Source organism: Scyliorhinus torazame, chromosome 7 (genome assembly GCF_047496885.1).
Source record: "Scyliorhinus torazame isolate Kashiwa2021f chromosome 7, sScyTor2.1, whole genome shotgun sequence".
Classification (NCBI taxonomy): domain Eukaryota; kingdom Metazoa; phylum Chordata; class Chondrichthyes; order Carcharhiniformes; family Scyliorhinidae; genus Scyliorhinus; species Scyliorhinus torazame.
This window is the reverse complement of record NC_092713.1, coordinates 75353763-75381323: the sequence shown is the minus strand read 5'-3', so window position 1 is coordinate 75381323 and position 27561 is coordinate 75353763. Positions and strand designations below refer to the sequence as shown.

General features: G+C 49.0%; 1 protein-coding gene across 1 annotated transcript in view; it reads right to left on the bottom strand.

Annotated features, from left to right (window-relative positions):
• The window catches only part of agbl4 (AGBL carboxypeptidase 4), a 1365393-nt gene that overhangs the window by 688212 nt on the left and 649620 nt on the right, over positions 1-27561 (bottom strand). The window contains exon 6 of the mRNA XM_072510915.1: positions 25834-25873. Within this exon, the coding sequence (XP_072367016.1) occupies positions 25834-25873 (40 nt within the window). The remainder of the gene's footprint in view (positions 1-25833; positions 25874-27561) is intronic.

The window sequence follows — 27561 nt, the reverse complement described above, 5'->3', positions numbered from 1 at the left end:
GCAGTATGTGGAAAGGAAGGGAAGCATGTTTATATAAAATTAAGGGCGTCCAGGGAGGTCTTGAGTCTTGAATTCCAAATTAACTGGACAATAATTTTAAGAATGTTTTTTCTTTATCCTTTGGTAGGATGTGGGCATTTGTTGCCTACAAGTTAAAATGCAAGAAATAAATTAACTTGTGCTATACTTGCCCTCTCTTTACGAGAAGAAATGGGATTCACATAATATTGTATCACAATGTTAGAACTGCGATAAATGTAGATTAAGAATACTGACTGCCATTTCAAACTACATTTTCTGTCAATGCTTGGTACCAATAATCCAAGAGAAAAAGAACCTGTTCTTGAGTCAAGTATCAATTTCGACTCTGGAATAATTTGTATTCATACATCAAGAAGAACTAAGATGGAAAATGCAAAAGCTCTCTACTTAAATAATATGTTCGAAAGAAAAAATCTATTTTAGCAAAATGATAAAATCATATTATAATGTTTCAGTTATTTTACTATAATCCTTTCAATCATTAGTACTCCAGAAACCTGGACCGATAATCCAGAATACATCGGCTACAAATTGGGTAGCCCCCAAAACTGAGCACGGGAATCACAATATGTGATTAACTTGCACTCGTTGGGCAGAACATTTCCACAGCTTTGCAGAGTGTCAGGCTCTAAGTGAAACCCAGGGTGCAACTGTCCAGCTGCAGTGCCAAGTTTATAGTCCAGATTTTGAGCAACTCTGAAAAGAAAAGTCAGGGGCGTGGTTTATGTTTTCACTGTGATGGGGCAGGCCTGATACAGCCAGCAAGGCCAGCTCCAAAGAGATCAGGGCCATCCTGAACACAGAAAATAACCCTTGCGCACCCGTGCCCCCCAACAAACATAATGCAAACCCGGCCCCCAATGGGGTTGCCCAGAGGGTCCACCCCTGGCACTACCCCCTCTCCCCTTGGGGGCTATACTTACCTTTGTGCCCCAAGGGGGTAACCTCGACTGATTCCCATTTTCCCAAACCTGTTGTAAACCTCGCCAATGTGACGTAATATCAGCAAGGTTTGAATATTCAGTGAGGGGGGATCATGTGGTGGGGGCGGCCCAGTAGTGAGAATAAAATGTATGTACTATGAAATGAGGTTCTTACCCTTTTGTTGGCGTAAACCTCATTTCGACACCGGCAAGGGGTATGGAAAGTCAGGAAATGAGATCTCTGTGGCGAGAATTTTGTTTCCCGATTCTCGTAAGATTTTGGACTCGCTTTGCTATGCTCGCCGATGGTGAACATGGCACAAAATTGTCTCCTATCAGTGGAATGTAGGCTGCATGCCACCTTTGTGTTGCCTGTTAATTCTAATGAATGATACATGCAGCCAGCGTTCCAAACAACGTTCATTGGCTGCACATATGATTAGGGGCCCAAAATAGTGAGTAATTTGCTCTACTAAAAGCAGGTCTGTACCTCTTAAAGTGGAAGTGCATTGTATCGGAATAAGACATTGGCGTTCTTCTGCAGTCAAATCTAATGTGTAAAAGGGAAAAGAGTGGAAGAGTGTGGATTTTGAGTCGCCGACAAACCATTGGAGGTCTTGCTGAGGGAGGTGGAAAAGAAGAGAGATGCCCTTTATCCTTGGGGTGAAGGGGAATGGAGGAGGCCCTCCAGACAAACAATGAGAAGGTAATAAAACCAGATGAGCGTGGAAGTTAATGCCAGAAGTGTAACCCTAAAGATCTGGATGCAGTGCTGAAAAAAATGTAAAGATTTCACATGAGTGGTCAAGGTCAGTGAAGACATCTTCCAATGCTATACTTAGATTTAGAGTTATTATCACGTGTACCGAGGTACAGTGAAAAGTATTGTTCTATGTACAGTCTAGGCAGATCATTCAATGTTTTAAAAAAAATAGGACATATGTTAAATACACAATGTAAATACATAGACATTGGGTGAAGCATACAGAATTTTGTGCTACAACAGTAGAGAAGATGCGTACAGAGATCAGTACAGTCCATAAGAGGGTCATTCAAGAGTCTGGTAACAGCGAGGAAGAAGCTGGTTTTGAATCTGTTAGTGCGTGTTCTTATACCATTATATCTTCTGCCTGATGGAAGAGGTTGAAAGAAAGAATATCCCAGGAGGGAAGGGTCTTTGATTATGCTGCCCACTTTTCCAAGGCAGCAGGAGTTGTAGACAGAGTCAATGGATGGGAGGCGGGTTCATGTGATGGACTAGGCTGTGTTCACGACTCTTTGTAGTTTCTTGCAGTCTTGGGCTGAGCAATTGCTGTACCAAGCTTGATGCAGCCAAATAGGATGCTTTCTGTGATGCATTTGTAAAAATTGGTACGAGTCAATGTGGACATGCCGAATTTCCTTCGTTTCTTGGGGAAGTATAGACACTGCGGTGCTTTATTGGTCGTAGCGTCGATGTGGGTGAACCAGGACAGATTGTTGGTGATGTGTACACTTAGGAATTTGAAGCTGTCAACCATCTCCACCTCGGCACTATTGATGCAGAGGTGTGTATGGCACCTCACTTCCTGAAGTCAATGGCCAGCTCCTTAGTTTTGCTCACATTGAGGGAGAGATTGTTGTAATTGCACCATGCCACTAGGTTCTCTATTTTCCTATTGTACTCTGACTCATCGTTGTTTGAGATCCGACCCACTATGGTCGTATCATCAGAAAACTTCAGATGGAGTTGGAGCCAAATTTTGCCACACAGTCATGTCTGTATAAGGAGTATACTAGAGAGCTAAGTATGTGGGGCGTTGGAGGTGGTGGTGGGGATGAAGGGGACAGTGTGGGGGGGTGGAGGATTGGTGGGGGTGGAGGTATCAGTGTTGGGCTGGAGGGGGGAGTGGGGCGGTATTTAGGGGTGGTGGGAGTGGAGGGGGCAGTGTGGGGCTGGAGGGGGGAGTGGAGCGATATGTAGGGGTGGTGGGAGTGAAGGGGCAGTGTGGGGCTGGAGGGGGGAGTGGGGTGGTGTGTAGGGGTGGTTGGAGTGAAGGGGGCAGTGTGGAGATGGAGGGGGGAGTGGGGCGGTGTGTAGGGGTGGTGGGAGTGGAGGGGTCACTGTGGGGGGGAGTGGGACGTTATGTAGGGGTGGTGGGAGTGAAGGGGGGAGTGGGGCGGTATGTCGGGGTGGGGGGAGTGGAGGGGGCAGTGTGGGTGGGGTGTAGGAGTGGTGGGAGTGGAGGGAGTGTGGGGGGAGAATGTGGTGGTGGTGATATATGGATTATGGGTAACCACAACTCAGCGGGGTCTCACTTGCTCGCTCGATGCCGACCTCTGCCTCGGCAACTGCCCGCTCCCCAGGCTGGCCGATCAAGTTCAGGGCCCACTGCTCAGTTGCGGTGAGGGGCCGCAGGTCTGGCGGTCCCCCACTGGTTTTCTACCGCTCCTGGTGGTTGTGTGCCGCCTTCTCCTGGGGAAGGGAGACAGAAAACACACAATGTTAGACAGCCAGACGCATGCAGCTCAGGGGTTGGGTAGCTGGTGGCCTTTGTGGCCAGGGCACCCAGCCATGGCTGATGGAATGGATGTTTGTAGATGGTGCAGGGTGGTGGTTCGGTTGCCGTCCAGGAGCGGGGGGGCGGTGGGATGAGGTTATGGGTGTGTGGGATGGGGGTTAGCATCAGGGGCACAGTGCTGCCTACTCACCCTGGCCACACTGAGGTGGTTGTGCAGTTTCTTGCGGCACTGCTGGCCAATCCTAATGGTGTTGCCCATGGCGCTCACGACCTATCCCACCTGCGCCCAGCGTGGTGCACGGTGGCAGTTCGCAACCACCTCCCACCCCAGGGTAGGGTGGCCTAGCTCTCCTCCACAGCATCCAGCATGTTCTTGAGATCAGCGTCCATAAACCGAGGTGTCGCTCTTCGTGCTGCCATCTTGTTGGCAAGAATGGTGTGTATGGGGATTGAACTACGGCTTTTCAGCCTCTCGAGTGCCAATCCCGAATCCAGTGAATCTAACACCATATTCTATTGGAATTGGTAATGTTCCATGTGGCACCGGTGCTAGCCCCTTAACGGTCGGTGGACTGATCTGGGAACGGCCCCAATTTGGCTGTCGTAGAACACCACCGATTTAGTCCTGGCATCAGCATTTGTTCTTCTTCTGTTAACCCTGAAGTGTTCAGCCCGTGTAAACCTTCATTCCCAAGTGCTACACAAATGTTTATGACTTCCTCACCTGGTTCAGTCATATCTGAATCACAAAACCATACCTCTGTACGCTATTTAAACACTTTGGAATCCAGGTAGTAGGTCAGCTAATTCAAACTGAGGAATTTTGTGGACTTTCTGACAATTTCCCTTTGACCTTTCTTCTTCTTTCGTACCTGGGATAAATGTCGCTGTAGCCACTTTCACAAGCTATTCAGAAGCTCCGCACAGAAAGGTGAATTGTGGTAAGAAAGCACCACTGAGTAATGGCGTCTTGCTTTTTATTCAATCTATTGTCCAGCAACTCCCAAAGCCACCCATTTTAATTGCAACCTTCTCTGGCTCGGTTGTTTTGGCTTTTTTTGCTTTTTGCTCCCTATCAATCCACCCCACTTCCTGGCAATTCACCTTTCGTGACTGAGCTCACCCAGTGCTGTTCCTTTCGATGCACTCTTCCACTCGGAACTGACAGGGCATGTGCTCCAATCTCACCACAAGGGATCCATCTGCTTACCAGCTCTTTACTTGTGCACTAACTCAGCACTGTCTTCATAGCTTCTTTTTGCTGTCACCACCCTACATTTTCTACACTCTAAGATAGATGCTGCAACTTTGTTCAGGTCTGGCCAAAACATTTAGAGTCTTCCCATAGCATGGAGCATGATCAAACATTATTCACCGTGCCGTTCATATCTGTACTTAACCTTGCTGCCACCTGTCTTACCACCACTGATCACCATTTCACATCATGGTTATTATATAATACCCTAGGGGCTTATTTACTTTACAAGACATAAGGCATTGATTGACCATAAGGGATTGGATAAATACGCTGTGGGTTCATTTATTAAGGCTGGCACATGAGGGCGGCATGGTGGCACAGTGGTTAGCACTGCGGCCTCACGGCGCCGAGGTCACAGGTTTGATCCCAGCTCTGGGTCACTATCCGTGTGGAGTTGCACATTCGCCTCGTGTTTGCGTGGGTTTCACCCCCACAACACAATTAAAATGTGCAGGATAGGTGGGATTGGCCAGGCTAAATTGCCCCTTAATTGGAAAATAATGAACTGGGTATTCTAAATTTATTTTTAAAAAGGCTGGCACATGAGAACAATTAGACATTTAAAAAAATTTTGAGTAACCAATTCTTCTTTTCTGATTAAGGGGCAATTTAATGTGGCCAATCCACCTATCCTGCAGACATGGGGAGAATGTGCAAATTACACAAGGACAATGACTCGGGGCCGGGATCGAACCCGAGTCTTCGGCGACATGAGGCAGCAGTGCTAACCACTGTGCCACCGTGCTGCCCAGAGAACAATTATACATAGGCATGAAACTTGAAGACATCAGGAGTTATGATTTTTCTGCTGCTTAAATAAAAGTGAACCTAAGACTGGATCACATGATATACTTCCCTTCTAGTGCTGTAATGTTGATATCCCTTAAAGGCATATAACAGCCTCCTCTTCTTCATTCTCCACTTCCTCTTCTTCCTTCTCATCTTCTCACCTGCTAAATGATGGCAAGGTTGTTCTATTATAAAGGCAAGGTTGTGCAGCTTGCACCATACCATGCCAAACTCACCCATGAATAAGAGGGGCAGTCGGGCAGTACTACTTCAGGCCTCAGATTTCATATGGCAGGATGGCTCTTGTTGTAGCCTGCTGCAGGGGTTGTGAACCAGAGTCATGGGCTATGTCATCAGCATATAAGAACAAAGAACAATACAGCATAGGAACAGGCCCTTCGGCCCTCCAAGCCTGAACCAGTCATAATACCACCCTTGGCCAAAACCCTCAGCACTTTCTAGTGCCATATTCCTCTATACCCATCCTATCCATGTATTTGTCAAGATGCCTTTTGGACACCATTAATGTAGCTGCTTCCACAACCTCCCCTGGCAACGCGTTCCAGGCACTCACCACCCTCTGCGTAAAAATATCTGCCTCGCACATCTCCTCTAAACTTTGCTCCATGAACCTTAAACCTATGCCCCTTGGTGACTGATCCCTCCACCCTGGAAAAGGGCACCCCATCCACTCTATCCATGCCCCTCATAATCTTGCAGACCTCTATCAGGTCACCCCTCAACCTCCGTCGTTCTAATGAAAACAGTCCGAGTCTATTCAGCCTCTCCGCATTGCTAACACCGTCCAGACCAGGCTACATCCTGGTAAACCTCCTCTGCACCCTCTACAAAGCCTTCACATCCTTCTGGAAGTGTGGCAACCAGAATTGTGCGCAATTTTCCAGGTGCGGCCTTACCAAGGTTCTATGCAACTGTAGCACGACTTGCCAATTTTTATACTCGATGCCCCGTCCAATGAAGAAAGCATTCTGTATGCTTTCTATGCACTTGTCGCTCAGTCGTCACTATTTGATTTGACATGGTGGTTGAAATGCAGCAGGCACTAAGTGTTAAGGAATGGGTTAAGAAACATTCCAATTAAATGTCTCATTGATGCAATAATTGGCACTGATATGTAAAGAGGCCTTTGGAGCATTTAATGTGATGACAGAATTTGGTGCTGAGTGTGTTCAAAGAAAAATAAAGGTGTTTGCGAAAAGGAACAGATCTCTTGACTCTTTACTCAACAGCAGCCAGAGGCTAACACTAAGAACTGAATGCACCTTAACTGCTGCCAGTACACTGGGCACTAACCTGCAAGGAGGTGACACACCAGCTTAATGTTAAGGGAGTGGAATCACTTTTGATTCAGGTACATGACAGAGTTGACACACATGCAAAGCGATCTGCAAGCAGTTAATGGCACCCTGCACAATCTGCAAACCCTTGTGTTTGCTCCATCTGCATCTCTCATGTCAGAAGGCATGAAATTAAGTTATCTCTCTTTGCACAGGAGCCTCAATGTCCTCTGCTGAAATTGCAAACTGTTGCTGATATCTCCAGCAGCAACCTGGAAGGATCCAGACATATGAATGTTCATAGCCACAACCACCTTCTCAGCCACTAGCAATTCAGTTCTTGCCCTGCTTTGAGGTTGCAGCAGTTGGAAAATGTCATTGATTGTGTCTGAAGCTTAGGGAGAAGAATAGTTCCATGGAGAGCCTGCATGGATATTGCTCAAGTTTGCTGAGAACTCTTCATCCCTTCTTTTTGCAGCTTGTCCTCCTGCGTGGCTTCTGCTCATTCTCTCAATCATGCTCAATTTGAAGAGGAAGACTGATAGGACATCCATGTCTGGAAGCAACTGATTTGTGATTCAGTCTTTAAGTTATTTATTAAATTAACAAGTACTTTCAGCACCAGCCACCCTTCTAAGACAGAAATGTTTCACAAAGTAAATAGAATTGTAGCAACAGCCATAAGAAATAATCTAACAACCAATCTCTCTTTAGCTGAGTTCTCATGGATGGTCGCAGACTGTGGTAAATGTCGTGTTGGGTGTTCTGATGTACAAACGATCCAACACGGCTGGAGATGGTGTAACTCAATTTTATAACTGATTAACTGTAACAACACACTGCTAACTTGGGTACATGCATTACCAGCTAATCTGTGGACCCTGTCCTATTACTATCTGGGTGAGGCACTCAGCACATGGTGAATGTCTGAGTGGCAGGCTCTGAGCTCAGTGCTCTGAGCTGGCTGCTGCTGGAATGGGCGGGCACTGTAGTGTCCCCCGTATTTATAGTGCGTGTGCTCTCACTGGTGATTGGCTGCGATGTGTGTGTGTTGGTTGGTACCTGCAACATGTCCATCAGTGTGTGTTTGATTGCACCATGATATGCTGATCTAAATATCATGACATCCCCCCTTTTCGCAAATAATATGTGCCTACATGTTAATAAATAAAGAAGTGTGGTGAGTGTATCTAATCCTGTGTGTGCAATATTTACAATAATATGTACATGTGGCTATACTATATACACAGGAAGGTGCCAGGTGCAGAAACTAACTATGTTACACCAAGAACGAAACCAATGTCATTAACAAACAATAACAAAATCTTAAACATTATGGCAAAAAGTCAAAATCCTAAACAGTATGGCAAAAAGTCTGAAACAGTATGTCAGAACAAGTCAGTGAGTCCAATATGAAAAGGTTCATAAATTAAGTCTCTCAGGTGGGCGACAAATTCGGGTTGACCACCTCAAGGGTGGGTCAGGATCCACCGGCTGAGGAACGGGCCGGTCCAAGGTCGAGTGAGAAGGATGCAGGGTGTCCGGAAGGTCAACAAAGTCCATTGCAGGGACAACAGGAGGGCATGGCACCGGTGCAGGATCACGTAGCGAGTGGGATCACGATGCGTTCCAGCTTCAGCAGGACACCATCAATGACTGCCAAGTGGTCCCGAACGTTGTAAAACTGTGGGCATTGTCCCTTGAGCCACCCGTCCAGCATGTGGCGCATCACACGTTGCAGAAGGGGGTTGGCCGCAGTTTCATGTCGAATGTGGGCCAGGCGTGCATCAGTGGCCGGCCGATTGGCATGTGCGTCGACTTGGCAAACGAACCCCTCCGGGTCGGACGGCGTGTTGACTGCCCTGGACAGAGCATCTGCTATGATGAGGTCCTTACCCGGGGTGTAGACAAGTTGAAAGTCGTACCTCCAGAGTTTGAGCAGAATGCGCTGGAGGCGAGGGGTCATATCGTTGAGGTCCTTTTGAATGATGCCAACCAGCGGGCGATGGTCAGTCTCCACAGTGAACTGGGGAAGGCCATACACATAGTCGTGGAACTTGTCAACGCCAGTCAACAGGCCTAGGCATTCCTTTTCAATCTGCGCATAGCGCTGCTCTATGGAGGTCATGGCCCGTGATGCATAGGCGACTGGGGCCCATGATGAGGCGTCATCCTGTAGCAGGAGGACCGCCAATGCCGGACTGGCTGGCATCAATCGAGATTTTCGTCTCCCTTGCAGGATCGAAAAACACCAGTACCGGGGCGGTGGTGAGCTTGACCTTGAGCTCCTCCCATTCACGCTGGTGGGTGGAAAGCCACTGGAATTCAGTTGTCTTCCTGACAAGGTGCCGGAGAGCTGTCGTGTGGGAAGCAAGGTTGGGGATGAACCTCCCCTGGAAGTTGACCATTCCGAGAAAGCGTAGCACCGCCTTCTTGTCTGTGGGCTTCTGCATGGCCGTGATGGCTGCCACCTTGTCGGCATCCGGCCGCACCCCCAACTGGGAGATGTGGTCCCCCAGGAACTTCAGCTCGGTTTGTCCAAAAGAGCATTTGGCTCGGTTGAGACGCAGGCCTTGGTCCCGTATCCGTTTAAAGACGCGCTGGAGGCGACTGATGTGCTGCTGCGGTGTGGTGGACCAAATAATGATGTCGTCTGCATAGACGCGTACCCCGTCGATGCCCTCCATCATCTGTTCCATGATGCGATGGAACACTTCAGAGGCCGAAATGATGCCAAATGGCATCCTATTGTAGCAGTATCTGCCCAATGGAGTGTTGAAAGTGCACAGCTTCCTGCTGGACTAATCCAATTGAATCTGCCAGAAGCCCTTTGAGGCATCAAGCTTGGTGAATATTTTTGCCCGAGCCATCTCGCACGTAATCTTCTCACGTTTGTGTATGGGGTAGTGTTCCCTGATTATGTTGCGATTTAAGTCTTTCGGGTCGATACAGATCCGGAGCTCGCCGGAAGGCTTCTTGACGCACGCCATGGAGCTGACCCTTGGAGTCGACTCCGTTACCCGGGAAAGCACTCCTTGGTCCTGAAGGTCCTGCCGCTGCTGCTTGAGGCGGTCCTTGAGGGGTGCTGGGACCCTGCGAGGTGCGTGAACTACCGGGGTGGCTTCCTGTTTGAGCCGGATTTTGTACGTGTAGGGCAGTGTGCCCATGCCCTCGAAAACATCCTGGTTGTGCGTGAGGATCGAGTTGAGCTGCGCCCTAAAGTCTGCATCTGAGAAATCGGACGTGACTTCTGGAGAGAGAGAGTGTACACGCCAAACGAGGTGGAGGATTTTGCACACCTGTGCGCCTAGCAGAGAGTCCTTTGAAGAGCCCACGATTTCGAATGGTAGTGTGGCTTTACGTGAGTTGTGTGTCACTTCGAGCTGGCACGACCCCGTGGCGGGGATGACGTTGCCATTATAGCCAACGAGTTGACAGTTGGATGGCAGAATAGGTGGTTTAACCTTCAGGGTCTGGAATGCTGACCATGCGATGAGATTGGCGGAGGCACCAGTGTCCAGGCGGAATCTGATCTGGGATCGGTTGATCGTCAGGGTGGCACACCACTCGTCGTCCGGATCAATGCTGTGCACTGGCAGCAGCTGGTGCATTCGACTCGGGGACAGCGTGTTCTTGTTGATGACAGTAACGCGGAAGGGCTCCCTGTCCTCAGTGGCACCGGTCTGTGTGACGTCGGGATCAGACTCGGTGAACGTGGGTTGAAGTGCCCGAACGTTTCTGCGAGGCTGGTTAAACGGGTACGAGTTGGCAGGGTGAGCTGCTCGACAGCAGGCAGCATAGTGGCCCAACCTGCCACAGCGTAGGCATTGTCGCGCTTTGGCAGGACATTGCCGCTTTAAATGTGCGGAGCCATAGTTGCCGCACGTCGTGATGTCAGTGTGTTTGTTGCGCCATCGCGCATGCGCGGTGCGGTCTTGCGTAGTGCGCGCCTGCGCATCGCGTTCCTCTGCATTAGCGTCCCCTCTTTTGGCGCGTACAGGCGCGGGAGACCTCGGAAAGCGCGCGAAATGGCCGGTCGTCTCCAGGCCGCGGCCCAGGAGGTACTCGATCGTCTGGACCCGCTCCGCCTCGTGGGGCCCGTGTCGCGTCGTCTCGGCCGCCTGGAAGTGTGAGTACTGGCTGGTGGCGTTCTCATGCAGGACGCAGGTCTCGACGGCAGTCGCCAGGGTGAGTTGCTTGACCCGAAGGAGCTGCTGGCGCAGGGTGTCCGACATGACTCCGAAAACTATCTGGTCGCGTATCATGGAGTCAGAGGTGGTCCCATAGCCGCAGGACTGAGCGAGGATGCGGAAGTGTGTTAAGTAAGACTGGAAAGGTTCGTCCTTACCTTGCAGGCGCTACTGGAACAGGTACCTCTTGAAGCTCTCGTTTACTTCAACGCTGAAGTGTTCGTCGAACTTCAGGAGCACCGTCTTGTATTTGGTTTTGTCCTCGCCGTCCGTAAATGTAAGGGAGTTAAAATGTGGATGGTGTGTTGCCCCGCCGTGGAGAGAAGAAGGGCAATCTTCCTGGTGTCCGATGCATTTTCCCTGTCTGTGGCCTCGAGGAAGAGTTGGAAGCACTGCTTGAACAGTTTCCAATTGACCCCGACATTGCCAGCGATTAGGAGCGGCGGCGGCAGGTTGATGTTCTCCATGGTGCAGGACAGCGGATTGCTGATATGTTGCAGGTAGGTCTCACAGGCGCTGGCTTGCGTCCACTTCTGGTATCATGTCGAGTTGGGTGTTCTGATGTACAAACGATCCAACACGGCTGGAGATGGTGTAACTCAATTTTATTAACTGGTTAACTGTAACAACACACTGCTAACTTGGGTACGTGCATTACCAGCTAATCTGTGGACCTTGTCCTATTACTATCTGGGTGAGGCACTCAGCACATGGTGAATGTCTGAGTGGCAGGCTCTTAGCTCAGTGCTCTGAGCTGGCTGCTGCTGGAATGGGCGGGAACTGTAGTGTCCCCTGTTTTTATAGTGCGTGTGCTCCCACTGGTGATTGGCTGCGATGTTGTGTGTGTGTTGGTTGGTCCTACTGCATGTCCATCAGTGTGTGTTTGATTGCACCATGATATGCTGATCTAAATATCATGACAGTAAACACCACGAGTAACATTGCATGTATTACAGTACTGCCCCTGTATTAAAGTACCACAGTAAATCCCCGCCTGCTGGCTCCTCCCAGCAGGCGGCGTATAAAAGTGTCTGCTCTCCTGCGCTGCTTCCATTCTGGTTCCAGCTTCAGGAGGCACAACATCTTGTGCAATAAAGCCTCGACTGTTTCACCATTCTCGTCTCGTGGTAATTGATGGTACATCAATTTATTGCACACGATTTTAAAAGATGAACATCTTAATCAAGCCTGATCGCCTGGAGCTGAGCCCTCACACAGCCAACGACACGTCCACCTTCAACCACTGGCTAGCCTGCTTCGAAGGCTACCTCAGAGCAGCCACTGAAGAACTCTCGGACCCACAGAAGCTCCAAGTCCTCTACTCACGGGTGAGCCCTGAAATTTTTCCCGTCATCCAGGATGCGCCAACCTGCACAGAAGCGATGACACTACTAAAGGGACATTACGTTAAGTTGGTGAATCAAGTGTACGCCAGGCACCTCCTGGCCACGAGATGGCAACTCCTGAGAGAGACTCTGGGCGATTTCTTGCGGGCCCTACAGATTCTTGGTAGGAACTGTGACTGCCAGGCAGTTTCGGCAGTCCAACACGCCAAACTATTAATCAGAGGCGCTTATGTCACGGGAATGAAATCTACGTATGTTCGCCAGAGACTATTGGAAGGGGGTACGCTCGATTTTGCAGAGACTAGGCAGCTCGCGAATTCACTAGAAGTGGCCTCCCGTAATCTGGAGGCCTACACCCCCGACCGCGCGGCACCCTCGTGGGCATCGTGGGCCCCACCAGTTGCCGAATTGAGCTCACCGCAAGCCTGCGCCGCGTGGCAGCCAACCAACTCCGGGGGAGCCAAGTGTTATTTTTGTGGCCAGAGCAAACATCCTAGGCAGCGCTGCCCGGCACGGAGCGCGACCTGCAACGGGTGTGGGACGAAGGGCCACTTTGTTTCCGTTTGCCAGGCCCGGTCGGTCGCCGCTGTTCCAGGCCCGGCATTACTACACCCCCCACAGTTGATCCAGGGGCGCCGCCATCTTCTCCACCACAAGCCACGTGCGGCCCGTGGGCGCCACCATCTTTGATGCTGCCCGCCATGTGCGCCCCGTGGGCGCCGTCATCTTCGGCGCCATTTTGGACCGCGCCTCAGGATCGTCTAGCCGTTCACTGCCTGCTGATACCTCCGCCACTGCTGATCAGGCCGGGACCAACATCTTCCGCAGCTCATCTCCATCACCCTGGATCAGTCTCGGCCCTGCAACCTCGCGACCGCTACGACGACGGTGAAGATCAACGAGCACGAGACGACCTGCCTCTTTGATTCCGGGAGCACAGAGAGTTTCATCCACCCCACTACGGTAAGGCGCTGCTCCCTCCCGGTACTCCCCGTCACCCAGAAAATCTCCCTGGCCTCCGGATCCCATTCCATTGAAATCCGGGGGTACTGTGTCGCGACCCTCACCATTCAGGGCGTAGAGTTCAGCAACTTCAGGCTCTACGTCCTCCCCCACCTCTGCACTGCCCTGTTACTAGGCCTTGATTTTCAATGCCACCTCCAAAGCCTTACATTGAAATTCGGCGGACCCCTGCCCCCCTCACCGTCTGCGGCCTCATGACCCTTAAGGTCGAGTCACCTTCACTGTTTGCGAACCTCACCCCGGACTGCAAGCCCGTCGCCACTAGGAGCAGACGGCACAGTGCCCAGGACAGGACCTTCATCAGGTCGGAGGTCCAACGGCTTCTGCGGGAGGGGATCATTGAGGCCAGCAACAGCCCGTGGAGAGCTCAAGTAGTCGCAGTGAAGACTGGGGAGAAGCACAGGATGGTCATTGACTACAGCCAGATCATCAACTGGTACACACAGCTCGACGCGTACCCCCTCCCACGCATATCTGACATGGTCAATCAGATTACGCAGTATCGAGTCTTCTCCACAGTGGACCTGAACCACCTTTGGCATCACCAATGGGGTCTCGGTCTTCCAGCGGGAGATGGACCGAATGATTGACCAGTACGGGCTGCGGGCCACCTTCCCGTACCTAGATAACGTCACCATCTGCGGCCACGATCAGCAGGACCACGACGCAAACCTCCAAAAATTCCTCCATACCGCCAAACTCCTTAACCTCACCTACAATAAGGAGAAATGCATGTTCCGCACCAACCGCTTAGCCATCCTTGGCTACGTAGTGGAAAATGGAGTCCGAGGGCCCGACCCCGACCGCATGCGCCCCCTCCTGGAACTCCCTCTCCCCCACTGCCCCAAGGCCCTGAAACGATGCCTGGAGTTTTTCTCCTACTATGCCCAGTGGGTCCCTAATTATGCGGACAAGGCCCGCCCACTCATCAAGTCCACAGTTTTCCCCCTGACGGCTGAGGCCCGCCAAGCCTTCAACCACATCAAGGCGGACATCGCCAAGGCCACGATGCACGTGGTCGATGAGACCCTCACCTTTCAGGTGGAGAACGATGCATCAGACGTAACTCTGGCAACCACCCTCAACCAGGTGGGCAGACCCGTGGCTTTCTTTTCCCACACACTCCATGCCACCGAAATTCGGCACTCGAAAAGGAGGCCCAAGCCATTGTGGAAGCTGTGCAACACTGGAGGCATTACCTGGCCGGCAGGAGAATCACTCTCCTCACTGACCAACGGTTGGTTGCCTTCATGTTCAACAATACGCATCGGGGCAAGATCAAAAATGAAAAGATCTTGAGGTGGAGGATCGAGCTCTCCACCTATAACTATGAAATCTTGTATCGCCCGGGGAAGCTCAATGAGCCCCCGATGCCCGATGCCGCGGTACATGTGTCAGCGCACATGTGGACTGACTCCGGGCTCTCCACTATGACGTCTGCCACCCGGGGGTCACCCGGTTCTTCCATTTTATCAAGGCCTGCAACCTGCCCTACTCCATTGAGGAGGTCGGGACCGTAACCAGGGACTGCCAAGTCTGCGCAAAGTGCAAGCCACACTTCTACCGGCCAGATAGTGCACACCTGGTGAAGGCCTCCCGCCCCTTTGAGTGCCTCAGCATAGACGTCAAAGGGCCCCTCTCCTCCACCGACCGCAACGTGTACTTCCTCAACGTAATTGATGAGTACTCCCGGTTCCCTTTCGCTATCCCATGCCCCGACATGACTTCTGCCACGGTCATCAAAGCTCTGAACAGCATCGTCACCCTGTTCGGTTTCCCCACCTACATCCACAGCGATCGGGGATCCTCTTTCATGAGTGATGAGCTGCATCAGTTCCTGCTCAGAAGAGGCATCGCCTCGAGCAGGACGACCAGCTACAACCCCCAGGGAAACGGGTAGGTGGAGAGGGAGAACGGGACGGTCTGGAAGGCCGTCCTGCTGGCCCTTTGGTCCAGAAATCACTCGGTCTCCCGCTGGCAGGAGGTCCTCCCCGACGCACTCCACTCCATCCGGTCGCTCCTGTGCACCACCACTAATGAGACCCCTCACGAACATCTGTTTGCCTTCCACAGGAAGTCCACCTCCAGGGTCTTGCTCCCAACATGGCTGACAGTTCCTGGGCCCGTCCTCCTCTGGAAGCATGTGCGGAGCTATAAATCGTATCCCTTGGTTGAGAAAGTCCACCTCCTCCATGCAAACCCACAGTACGACTACGTGGCACACCCCGACGGGTGACAGGACACAGTCTCCCTCCGGGACCTGGCACCCACCGGTCCCCACCCACAACCACCGACCTGATACCGCTCCTTCCCCCCTTCCCCCGGTTGCCTCATTCACCCCTGCGCCACCCACCCTCCCACCAGCGAACCTCACCACAGCCCCACCCCAGCAGGATCCGTCCCCTCACTGGATCCACTAAGGGGTGATGAAGCAGAGGACAACACGCTCCCGGGGTCGCAGGTGCCCACGTCACCACCAGGACTGAGGCGATCGCAGCAGAGGGTCAGAACTCCTGACAGACTCAATCTGTAATGTTTTTCTTCACCCCTGTCGGGACTCTATTTTAAACAGGGGGTGAATGTGGTAAACACCACGAGTAACATTGCATGTATTACGGCACTGCCCCTTTATTACAGGTACAACAGTAAATCCCCGCCTGCTGGCTCCTCCCAGCAGGCGGCGTATAAAAGTGTCTGCTCTCCTGCGCTGCTTCCATTCTGGTTCCAGCTGCAGGAGGCACAACATCTTGTGCAATAAAGCCTTGATTGTTTCACCATTCTCGTCTCGTGGTAATTGACGGTACATCACAGACCTGAAACGTTGGCTAAAATTTTCTGGTCCTGCCAGTGGGGGGTATCATTGCAGACAGGACCTAAAATCCCCCCATAAATTCTGTTTCTCCTCCACAGGTTTCTGTTTTTATTTATTTCAGATTTCCAGGAGCTGCAGTGTTTTGTTTTTGCTTTTAGTTAATGATCATGATCATATTCCTGGTGTCGTTGCTATTGAACATTTGTTCAGCTGTGGGAGGTTAAGAAAAAGCAAAGATCCAAAGAGGCAGCCTGAGAGAAAATTGTTTGAAAAGAATTAATGGAAATTAAAGGCTTTTTATTGTCAAATTAATAAGATAATTAAAATATTGGTAGGATGCAGAAAGGTGAAAAAACTAATTTGTAGTGGAGGGTGAAGGAATGGCAAGATACTAAATAAGTACAGCTTTACCATGCATGTAATTTATATGGACTTTTGAGAGGTATTTGATAAGGTAATTGATAATATAACATATACACGTCAAAGTTAGTGACACATTGCAATTGAAGGGAAAGTAGCCATATAATAATAAACAGACAATTGGAGTGCAGAAGCAAGGGACAGTGGAAAGAGGAACTTCCCTGCACTGTCAAGTGTTTCTATAAACATAGAAAAAATTAGGAGCAGGAGGAGGCCATTCGACCCTTCAAGCCCACTCCGTCATTCATTATGATCGTATCTGATCATCCTACACAATAGCCTAATCCCGCTTTCCCCCATATCTTTCGATCCTCTTTGCCCTAAGTGCTATAGAAATATTTCAGAAGATGGATAGACAGGTAACTGCTACAGTTTTGAGTTATGCAAAAGAAATAGGAGCCGGAGTAGTCCATTCATTACCTTGAGCCTGCTCTGCCATTCAATGAGATCATGGTTGATCTGCTCATAGCTTCAATTCCACTTTCATGCCTCAATCCTTTACTCTCTTGTAGATCATAAATCTGTTTAACTTAGCTTTGAAAATGGCCCAACCTCCACTGCTCTCTGGGGTAGAAAATTCCAAAGCTTAATGACCCTCTGACAGAAGAAATTCCTCTTCATCCCTATCTTAAATGGGAGATCCCTTGTTCTGAAACTTTGCCCCCTAGTTCTAGATTCTCCAAGGGGAAACATCATCTCAGCATCGATCCTGTTAAGCCCCTTCAGAATAGATCACCTAGCATTCTTCTGAATTCAACGAGAATAGGTGCAACCTGTACAACATTTCCTCATGAGAAAAATCCTTCATCCCGGTAATCAACCTAGTACCCTCTCTGAATGGTTTCCAAAACAAGTACATAATTTCTTAAATAAAGAGGTCAAAATTGAACACAGTGTTTTAGATATGGGGCACAGTTCTCCGTAAAAGATTTCTAAGTGTGGTAGTGAGCGGGAACTGCCTTGAGCTTCCTGGCGCTCGGCCCAGCAAGGCTGGCAATGCTATTCAACATAAATTGGTCCACTTAACGAGGCCCCAAGGGCTTCTCGCCACAAATGAAGGCTCACCAGCCCCCCGCTAACAAGGTCAAGCAGCACTTTCTCAGCCAACCCCAGCCAGCTCCCAACAATGGTGCCCAGGAGACTGGCCCCAAGATTTGAGGATGCAGATCTGGGGAGGTTCTAGATGCAGTGGAGGCCAGGAGAGATGTTCTGTTCCCCCGAGGATCCCAGAGGGTCGGTCACAGGGCAGTTAGTGTTGCCTGGGACAAGGTGGCAGCGGCTGAGAGCACTGGGAATGTGACCAGGAGGACTGGCCTCCAGTGCCCGAAAAAAGACCCACACCAACGACACCCCCACCCCCGAGAGCTTTCCATCCCCACGCGAGCATCTACCACCCAACTCTCCACCACCTTCCCACCACCCGCTCCCTTCAACCCTCCCCCACCCCCTTCCCTTCATACCCCAAAACCCTTCCTTCAGAACCTCCCCTCCGATCCCTGTGAACCACGCGAGTCTAACGATGTACTCTCTGTGTCTCCTCAGGAAAGGCAGTTGCACAATCGCTGGGTGAGGGCTGAGACTGGTGGTAGGGTGCCAGACTTAAGAATCCTCACCTCCTTCGAAGAACGGGCCCTGGAGGTGACTGAGGTGGGCCGAGGGCAGGGGGCGGTCACCCACACGGAGGTTGGGGAACGCTGCAGAGGTGAAGTACCACCGGGATCTACCTGAAATACCTGTCAAACATGAGTTGTTATTGCCTTATTGATTGATCCATCCCTCCCACTGACCATATGTCCATTCTCCCGTGAGTCCTCCAGCCAGCGGTGCCAGCCCATCCCGCGCCCCTCTCCAGCGTCCCACGAGACCACCTCAGATGGGAGCTCCGAGGCGTCACAGCTGTCATCCCCATCCTCCGCCAGTGCAGAGACACACACCTTGGTGGGAAATGTTAGTGGTCAGGCTTCTGGGGCACAATCTGGTGAGCAGTACACAGCAGCTGATGCACATTTGGTGGAGGCAGGACCCTCAGGCGAGACAGCAGTCAGAGGGCTGCTGGATCCCAGGACCCAGCTGGGTCCCAGCCTGATGGTGAGCCTATGGAAGAGGTATTTCCAGAGCTGATGTAGATGATAAGGAACATTCAGAGACATTCAGAGGGAGATGTCCGGGTGGGGGGGGGGGGGGGGTGCTCCTGTCCATCGGAGGCTCCTGGGTGGCCAGCCTCCAGGAGAGGTCGCACCCTGGCACTGCTGGTGCCACCTAGGCACCTTGGTACTGCCAGCCTGACACCCTTGACACTGCAGGGTGCCCATGTGGACCTGGCAGGCTGGTGGGCACTGCCAAGGTGCCAGGTTGGCAGTGCCAAGATGCTTGGCTAGCATTCTGCCCATGCTGGGATCGGGCCCGGGGGTGCCCTGCTGGTGTGATGTGGGATTTGTGGATGCTCGGTGACCCCCTTATAGGTGAGTTTGGCATTGGGGGGTTCCAAGGGTTGTATCGGGGGAAGGAAAGATTGGGACGTCATTTAGAAATGTCGTCTTGATGTTTTCTTGCCCGGAGGAGCTCTGCTTGCCGGAGCTGATTAGTGCAGAAATTACACTGTGTATCACAGGCGGTGGTATGGGAGGCCCCGAAAGCAGTAGTGAGGTGGGAGGTGATATCGTTTAAGGCCAAGGTGAATAAAGAAGAGAGGGAAGAGCGTCGAAGGCGGATAATGAGATTTGGAGGTGGACAAGAGGTACGCGGGGGGATGCGGATCCAGCATTTTTTGACAGAAGGAGGTTAGCTTTGATCGCTTGTGCATCGGAAAGGAGGTGCGCCAACTGAGGCGGGCGAGGGGAGCGATTTATGAGTATGGAGAGAAGGTGGGCCGTATGTTGGCAAGCCAGCTTTGGAGGAAAGCGGCGGCAAGGGAAATCATCCAGGCGGTTAGGTTGGAGGGGCGCCTCCAAAGGTGATAGGGAAGGACCAGATGGGGTTCGTGAAAGAAAGGCAGCTATTCTCCAATATTAGGAGGTTAGTAAATGTAATCATGACGCCGGCTGAGGGAAAGGAGACTGGTTGCTTTGGACACAAAAAGGCATTTGATTGAGTAGAATGGGGGTATTTGATTGCGATTCTTGAGAGGTTTGGGATCGGGCCGAGATTCATGGAGTGGGTACGGCTGTTATATAAGAAACCAAGGGCGGGTATCCGCACAAACAATATGATTTGGGGTACTTTGCTCTGCCCCGGGGTACCAGGCATGGGTGTCCCATGTCCCCTCTGTTATTTACATTAGCAATAAAGCCTCTGGCCATCGCTTTAAGGAGCTCGGGACTGTGGTAGGGAATGCTGTGGTGCCGTGGAGGCGGGGGTGGGGCCGGGGTGGGGGGGCTGCCATTCCACAAGGCAGCAACCCACTTCAGGTATTTGGGGGTGCAGGTGGCGGGGGTGGGGGGGCGGCGGTGGTAAAACGGATTCGGCAAGGTGGGATAGCCTTCCTCTGTCACTGGCAGGTCGGGTGTAGGCGATCAAAATGAATGTGGATTTTTGTTTTTATTTCAGTGCCTGTCGGTCTTTTTGCTAAAGGCTTTTTTTAAGGAAGTGGATAGGTCAATCATCTTGTTTATTTATGGAGGGAAAGGTAGCCAGGATTGGGAAGGTGGTCCTGCAAAGAGGGCAGCAGGTAGGGGGGTTGGGTCTCTCGAATTTAGTAGATTACTATTGGACGGCGAATGCCTAAAAGGTGAGGAGTTGGGTTAGAGGGGGAGGGGGAATCCCAGTGGGTTAGAATGGAGGAGAGTCTGTGCAGGGGGTCAGGGTTGAGGGTGTTGGTAACAGCGCCGCTCCCGATGGCCCCGGGTAAATATTCTGGGAATCCAGTGCTGGTGGCAACGCTGAAGATTTGGAGGCAGTTGAGGCAGCACTTTAAGCTGGGGGCTGGGTCAAGGGAGACGCCGATTAGGGGGAACTGTAGGTTTGAGCCAGGGAAGCTGGACGGGAGGTTTTGGAGATGGGAGGAGAGGGGGGGTCAGGGTATTAAAAGACCTGTTCCTGGGGACGTTCTGTGAGGTTGGAAGAGTTGGGGGAGAAATATGGACTGGGGCAAGGGGAAGGGTTTAGGTACCTGCAGCTCTGAAACTTTTCTAGGAAGGAGGTTCAGAGCTTCCCGATAGCGCTGGCTCCCTCATTATCGGAAGAGGTAGTGACGACAGGGGGAATGGGGAAGGGGGTGGTGTCGGCGATCTACGGGAGGATTTTGGGGGAGGACATGGTGTCCATGGAGGGGATCAAAGCCAAGTGGGAGGAAGAGTTGGGGAGCTTATGGAAGATGGTTTGTGGTGTGAGGTGCTTCGGAGGTTGAACGCCTCAACCTTGTGCGCGATTTTGGCACTGATACAACTAAAGGGCTTGTACAGGGCGCACCTCACAAGGACGAGGATGAGCCAGCTCTTTGAGGATGTGGAGGACGTATATGAGCAAAGTGGGAGGAGCCCCGTGAACCATGTGCATATGTTTTGATCCTGTCCAAAGCTGGAGAAGTATTGGAGGGAGGTTTCCAGTATCATCACGGGGGTGGTTCACGTAAACTTAGAACCAGGGCTCCGAGAAGCCATTTTCGGGGTGTTGGATGGCCAGGGCTGCAGGTGGGTGTGGGGGCAGATGTTTTAGCATTCGCCTTGCTGATTGTATGGAGGCGGGTCCTTTTGGAAAGCGGGGGGGGGGGAGCAGCTTCTCCACCCTGTGCATCAGCTTGGTAGGGGGATCTACTGGAATTTATGATTCTCGAGAAGGTGAAGTCTGAGCTGAGGGGATGAAGGAAGGGTTCTATAATTCATAGGGACTGTTTATTATGCACTCTGAGTGCGGGCCTGGAGGGGGGGTCTTTCACTGCTGGGGCACTGAAAAAAACAGAATGCTGTTAGATAGCAGGGTCGTCAAGCACCGGGAACAGCACTGCTAATCCTGCCCAGAATGCATCTATTTCTTTTTAATGAAATCATGCCCTTCATCTTTGTAGTGACCCTTCATCCAGCACTTTATTAAATGTCTTAGAAATCCAAATACACTACATCTACTGATTCCCCTTTACATTGCTTGTTACATTCTCAAAGATCACTAATAGATTTGTCAAACAATTTCCCTCCCATGAAACCATATTGACTCTGCCCCAGCCCCCCTTGTCTAATACCTGGGAAATTTGTCAAATTTGCTATAATTATTCAAATTGATGATATTCAGATATAAATTAAACAAATAATACTTGCAATATAAAAGTTATGTTCAGTATAAAGGAACAAATCTAGAAATGAAGCTCATACTTTGAATGGGTTATTTCCATGAAATTAAGGTACTTATTGTATAGCATCATTAGCTTCACTCAAATTTGTTATGCATGTGTACATCACACAAACGCTATCACAATCACCCACATTTAAATTATTACTTTCAAATCAGTTCTCTACCCATTAGTATATAAATAATCTCCTCTGAGGCTAAAAGATTTTCCATTTTCATTATTTTTGATATTGCTAAACACATTTTCATGAATATAAAACATCCAGGATATGAAAAGAGCTGCATCAAGAATAAATTGTTTCTTGTTTGTGCACCACCTTTTGGTCTCCAGAGAAGCACTGATATGAAATGTCATGTGTTTAAATCTTTCTTTGTACTTCTGGAATCAGCAGGAACAAGAAAATAAGCTAATACATTTCGTAGTGAAGGCGGAACTTAAGAACAACTATTTTAAGAGATTTATATTACTGTAAGCAACTAAAATGTTCTTAAGAGTCACTCAATTGATGTGAACTCGCCAGTTAATTGTCAAATTTCTACAGCAGAATCAAAATCCTTTTCTATGAATAAAACTGTTCTTTGTCATCCAGTCATTAACTTTACATACTGGGCAATTTGACAATTCTCAGTGCCTTCCCGTACTAGCCTCCCCGAACAGGCGCTGGAATGTGGCGACTAGGGGCTTTTCACAGTAACTTCATTTGAAGCCTACTTGTGACAATAAGCAATTTTCACTTTCACTTCACTTTATGATTATGAGGAATGTATCTTCTCACCAAGAAACTTGAGATTCTATCATACCTGATCACCTATTGATCAGTGACAACAGAGCAACAGCCGATTCCACTGTGTAACACTGCAGGAGAAAGATAGCTTGAGCACAAATTTCAGAAACCTAGCACCCTTTCACTGAGGTGCGCTGTGTCACCAACTGCTTTCAGTGCAGCGCATGCAAATTGCACTCGAGAAAGATAACTGCATCGGCATCAGCAGTATGGGCCTGAAGCCTCAGGAGGAGCACTATCCTGATGTCACACAGTGCTACCAGCTCATGTGATGCCAGAATGCCTAAATGGACCATGCAGGTGCCAATAATAAATATGGTCCAGAAAGAGCAAGCACTGAGCTGCAAGATGGGCCTTGCCCTAGCATTAGTTAAAGGGCCAGGTGCCCAATGTGCAAGTAAAGTCATTTTCAAGAACTTCTACTGTTACAAAGTGCCTGGAGATGTTATGGAGCATTTTTAGAGGTGATGTGGTGAGTTCCTGGATTTGCGAGAAGATTTTCCATCCACACAGGGATGTGCAAATACAAAATTAATAAGTTTGTTATGTTTTGGGACTTTCTTGTTAATTTATGGTAAAATTGAGTGGTGAATGAGGTAATGTGACCTATTCCGAATCTTGCTTGGCAACAAGCCTGGGTGACTTGATTCCAATGGAGACAGTGAAACCCAGACTGATTTACTGGGAATAAGGTGCAAGATGTTCACACCTGTAATTAACAATCAGAGCAGCTGTAATTATTGTTTGACTCCAAGACTCAAAGGGAGGTGCCAGGCTTAATAAGCAGTTATAAGTTACACTGTCCATTTAATGTTAAGACATAATGGAGTTGCGGGTTGAGAAGATAGTAAATTGCATTTCTACCTAGATACAAGGCCGATATGATTAGATGGGCTTTGAGAGGGGAACAGGCCACAGAAAGTAATTGTAGTAGCGAGTTAGAGGATTTTTCTAAGATAGCACTGACCCTCTTCAAAAATCTGAGATGGAGCGAGAACGAGCAGAGAAGTAGAGGCAGCCAGTCTCTATTGTTCACCACACAAAATGCAGGTGGGAGCTCACATTTGGATTGAAGGAGTTTCAAGTATCTTCAAACATGCCCCATCACCTAATGATTCTGCAGTCACATAACACTCAGTTAATTTTGAAGTCTGCATATGAAGGGTTAACATTGCAGGAGCAACCATTGGCATTCTCAGTGTTACTTGAGTGGGTGCACTCACTTCAGAAGCCAGACTAAATGCTTTGCTGATTGGCGTGGAAAATCCCGGCCGAAATCACAAGTGAAGTGAAGGTGGTCAGCTGCACACCACTTATATCAGGTTCCGATTTAGACTGGTCTAATTTTCTACTAATTGGGAGGGAAACGTGGATTCCGGCGAGTTGTGTTTTAATGAGTATTCATGACACACTAATACATCCAAATGGAATTCCTGACATGGACCAACGGAAAAGCTGACCCGCAATCATCCCGCAATGAAAGTAGTGAGGGGAATATTCCGACCAATTTTTCCATCAGCGGGGATCCGATTTTTGGCCTCACTCTGAATTTTACTCTCGCCCGCCACAAAACTTGCCACTGGCGAGACCAGAAAATTCCATGCATGGCTCCAGCCAATATGAGTAGCTAAAACCCTCTTGTTTCTCATCCAAAACACTTGGAATGACTTTGCCAACAGCTACCTGGCTGGATTTTTCCCAGACTAAAAATAAAGTTAGAAATAGCAATGCATGCTCACAACAACAATTCATGGGTTATTTAACACCATTAATTCAAAAAAGTATTCAACAGGTAAAAACTGCTGCAAGGACATGTAAAACTCTTTTAAAAAATATTTCAACCATTTTTTAACTTCAAATAGTTTCCCACCTATGGAAGAAGTTCACTGTCGGATAAGTGAATTAAATTATCCCCTACCTGGACAAGATGTGCAAAAAGAAAAGCTTTAACTAGTCTTCCTGATAATAACTAGTTTTTAACATTTCATTCTTCTTCAGCCGTTAAATTTCCCCCCCTGCTGTAAACCTTTTTTTATTGTAAAAGGCCTATGGAGTCATTTTACCATATTATATTATACGGGGATACAATTGCATAAAAGTTCAATCTTAACAAATGAAAATTGTTGGATTCTGAATACAACGCAATATTATTTACCCTCACTTGTAAAATATCTTCCTCCATCTTGTCTTATTTTACAGTTTAAAATTTCTGAAAGAGTAACTCATTAATGTTTAAAATAAAGCAAGAAAAAATATTGTTACCTTTGTTGCCTATAGATGTTAACTCACTTTATCAGTTCCATCCAGTCCTGCACAATGAATAATCTGGATGTATCAGTGATGTATTTTGAAGCATTCCACAGTGAACTAGGAGCAATTGGGGCAGCAAAATGTAACCACCAAGAAGGACAAACTTTCAGAAGGACCAGCAAATTGATTGTGAACATGCTGAGAACGTCTGTTGTCCCACAGTAAATGAGTTGGGCCTTATTTTAAAAGGTAGACTGGCTAATCTGAATCCTAATTATTCAATGTGGGCATTCTACAAAATAACTCAAATTCAGCCAATTGATGTCACTTCAGTTTTACACTCATCTCCAATGTTTACATGTAATTTGGGCTATATGCAAGAAAATTGATTTTAACAAATGCAAAAGCATTTCACTGAATATAAAACAGCAACTAATATTATTTAAATAGAGCAATTAGTATACGGAGTGTGGAGAGAACAGCTTTAGATTTTCAATTTCAATTCATTCAGCAAGTATATTAACTTATCAGGTATTTGCTCAACTGAAATGTATCATATGATTGGGAATGCCATTATTATCATATTAATAAAGCACAGAGTTAAAGTATGACGTTTAATAACACATTGCTCACGATACCTCGACAGTGTACAGACTACTTAAAAAAAACTCCATCCCAGCCAGGGCATAACCTTCAGACAGAATAAAATCAACCAGACAACGCTGAGACTAAAGACCTAGATAGGCAACTCTGAAGACATATTACTGCTCAGGGCTAAGCCACTTCCAATATAAATGTCACTTGCTGCTATGTAAAATTTGTTGTGGGAACAGTTTGTTTCATTTAGTGTCAGAGAAATCCCACATTTAGACAGCTTCTGTATATACAGAAGATATGAACCAGCATTTCTACTCACCAGGGTTTGTAATTGTCAAGAGGTCAAGACGCCGCTGTTGCTAAAAGACAAACAAACACTTTGTTAGAACATATTTACCACACATTGTGTGGATTTACTGGTGGCCGAACCTGTAAAGCACTTCTGCATCTCAATACATTGCCCATGTAGTATAAAGTAAAATATAGGCTGGCTGACAGACACATAGGGCAGTATTTAATGCATGCCCACAGGCTGGAGGGTCGGTGAGAGTCCCGCGTTGCCGCCTTTGTGGAAGGATCACCTGTATTAAATCCCTCTTGGCCAGCCGGAGGCCTTCTACAGTATCAAGGATCTGGGTGGGGGGTGGGGGGGGGGGGGGGGGGGGGGGGTATCCATTGTAGGCTGTGCGAGTGGGAGTGCTGGCAGCCACCAGTAATACACACACCAGGGGATCATCAGAGGCCGAGGGGCCTAGGCCCCGATCACAGGTAGTTGAAGACGTCGTGGGGGTTAAGAGGTGAGGGAGACGGAGGTCGGAAGCTAGGGCAGAGGATTAGTTCTCAGTGAGAATTCCCTCCTTCCCAATACATGATCCCTCAATCAAGCAATGAGAGCCTTTGAATGATAGACCCATCCTGGGAGCCGGCATGCTCTGAAATTTGCTTTTCAGGATCCCTGCATGGCGAGTCCCCCACCTGCTGCTGAGAGAATAACAGTGGCAGTCGGAAGAAACCCTTAAGTGGCACGCTCCTGCCTGATAAAATGCACCCCCTTCCTCCAAATTTGCCTTGGGTGAGGGTATTAAATTCCACCCAAAGTCACACTGGTTTCACAAAACATTCTGCCCAACAGAGATCACACTTAAAAGGAGGCTCAACAAATTCTCTTGCACATTGCAGTAAAATATGTACCCAATTTAATGCAGTCTGTGGTGGCAGAAAACATGTTAGCCTTGTGACATTATACAAATGTACAGCATGTGAAGAGTTAATGTTATGTTAAGCCTAGCCACTAGAGGGAGCTGAGGGACAGTACTATAAATTGTACTGACTCTTGAGCTCGGTGAGGAGATTAGATTTGGAGTTGAAGAAGACAAGATTCATAGTGTATTGCAGAGCTAGTTAAGATATAATAGATATAGTTGGTAGATAGAGATAGTGTTAGTGAGTGTAGTTTAATTCTTACATGTGTGTTTGCTATTCAGAATAAGTGTCAAACTCAAATTTAGTAGTGTTAATAAAATTAGTTTAGTTCTTCAAAAGAGCTTTGGGTATCTTGATCACTACGCCTTCCATCCTGGAAATCCTTCACAAAGATCACCACAAACCTGGTCCACTTAATTCTGGGAAGGGCCCAGTCTCCACACAGCAGCAAAACCTTCCCCTATTAAGTGGAAGGGCAAAAGGGGTTGACATGGGATTCCCAGCTGCTGGTGGTAGAATCACATTTGGGCTCATTAATGAGCCAATTGACACGCATTATCCCTGAGTCCAACACAATTTAATGGTATCTCTCAGATTAAATGCAGGCTGCATATCTTCCCCACATCCTCAGTAGGGTACCCAGCAAACTTGCTGGGCATGCTTGTGCCCGATTGAGAGACCTGGCATTGGCAGGGGGGTGGCCACTGAAAGACACCTCCCTGCCCTTGCCTCTGACCCGCACTACCTCCCTCATGCAACCCTTCCCGCCATCACTCACCTTTGGCCTGGGATCCCACAATAATCCTGAGCTTCCGGTGGGTGCATTTCCACCAGCAACCACCAC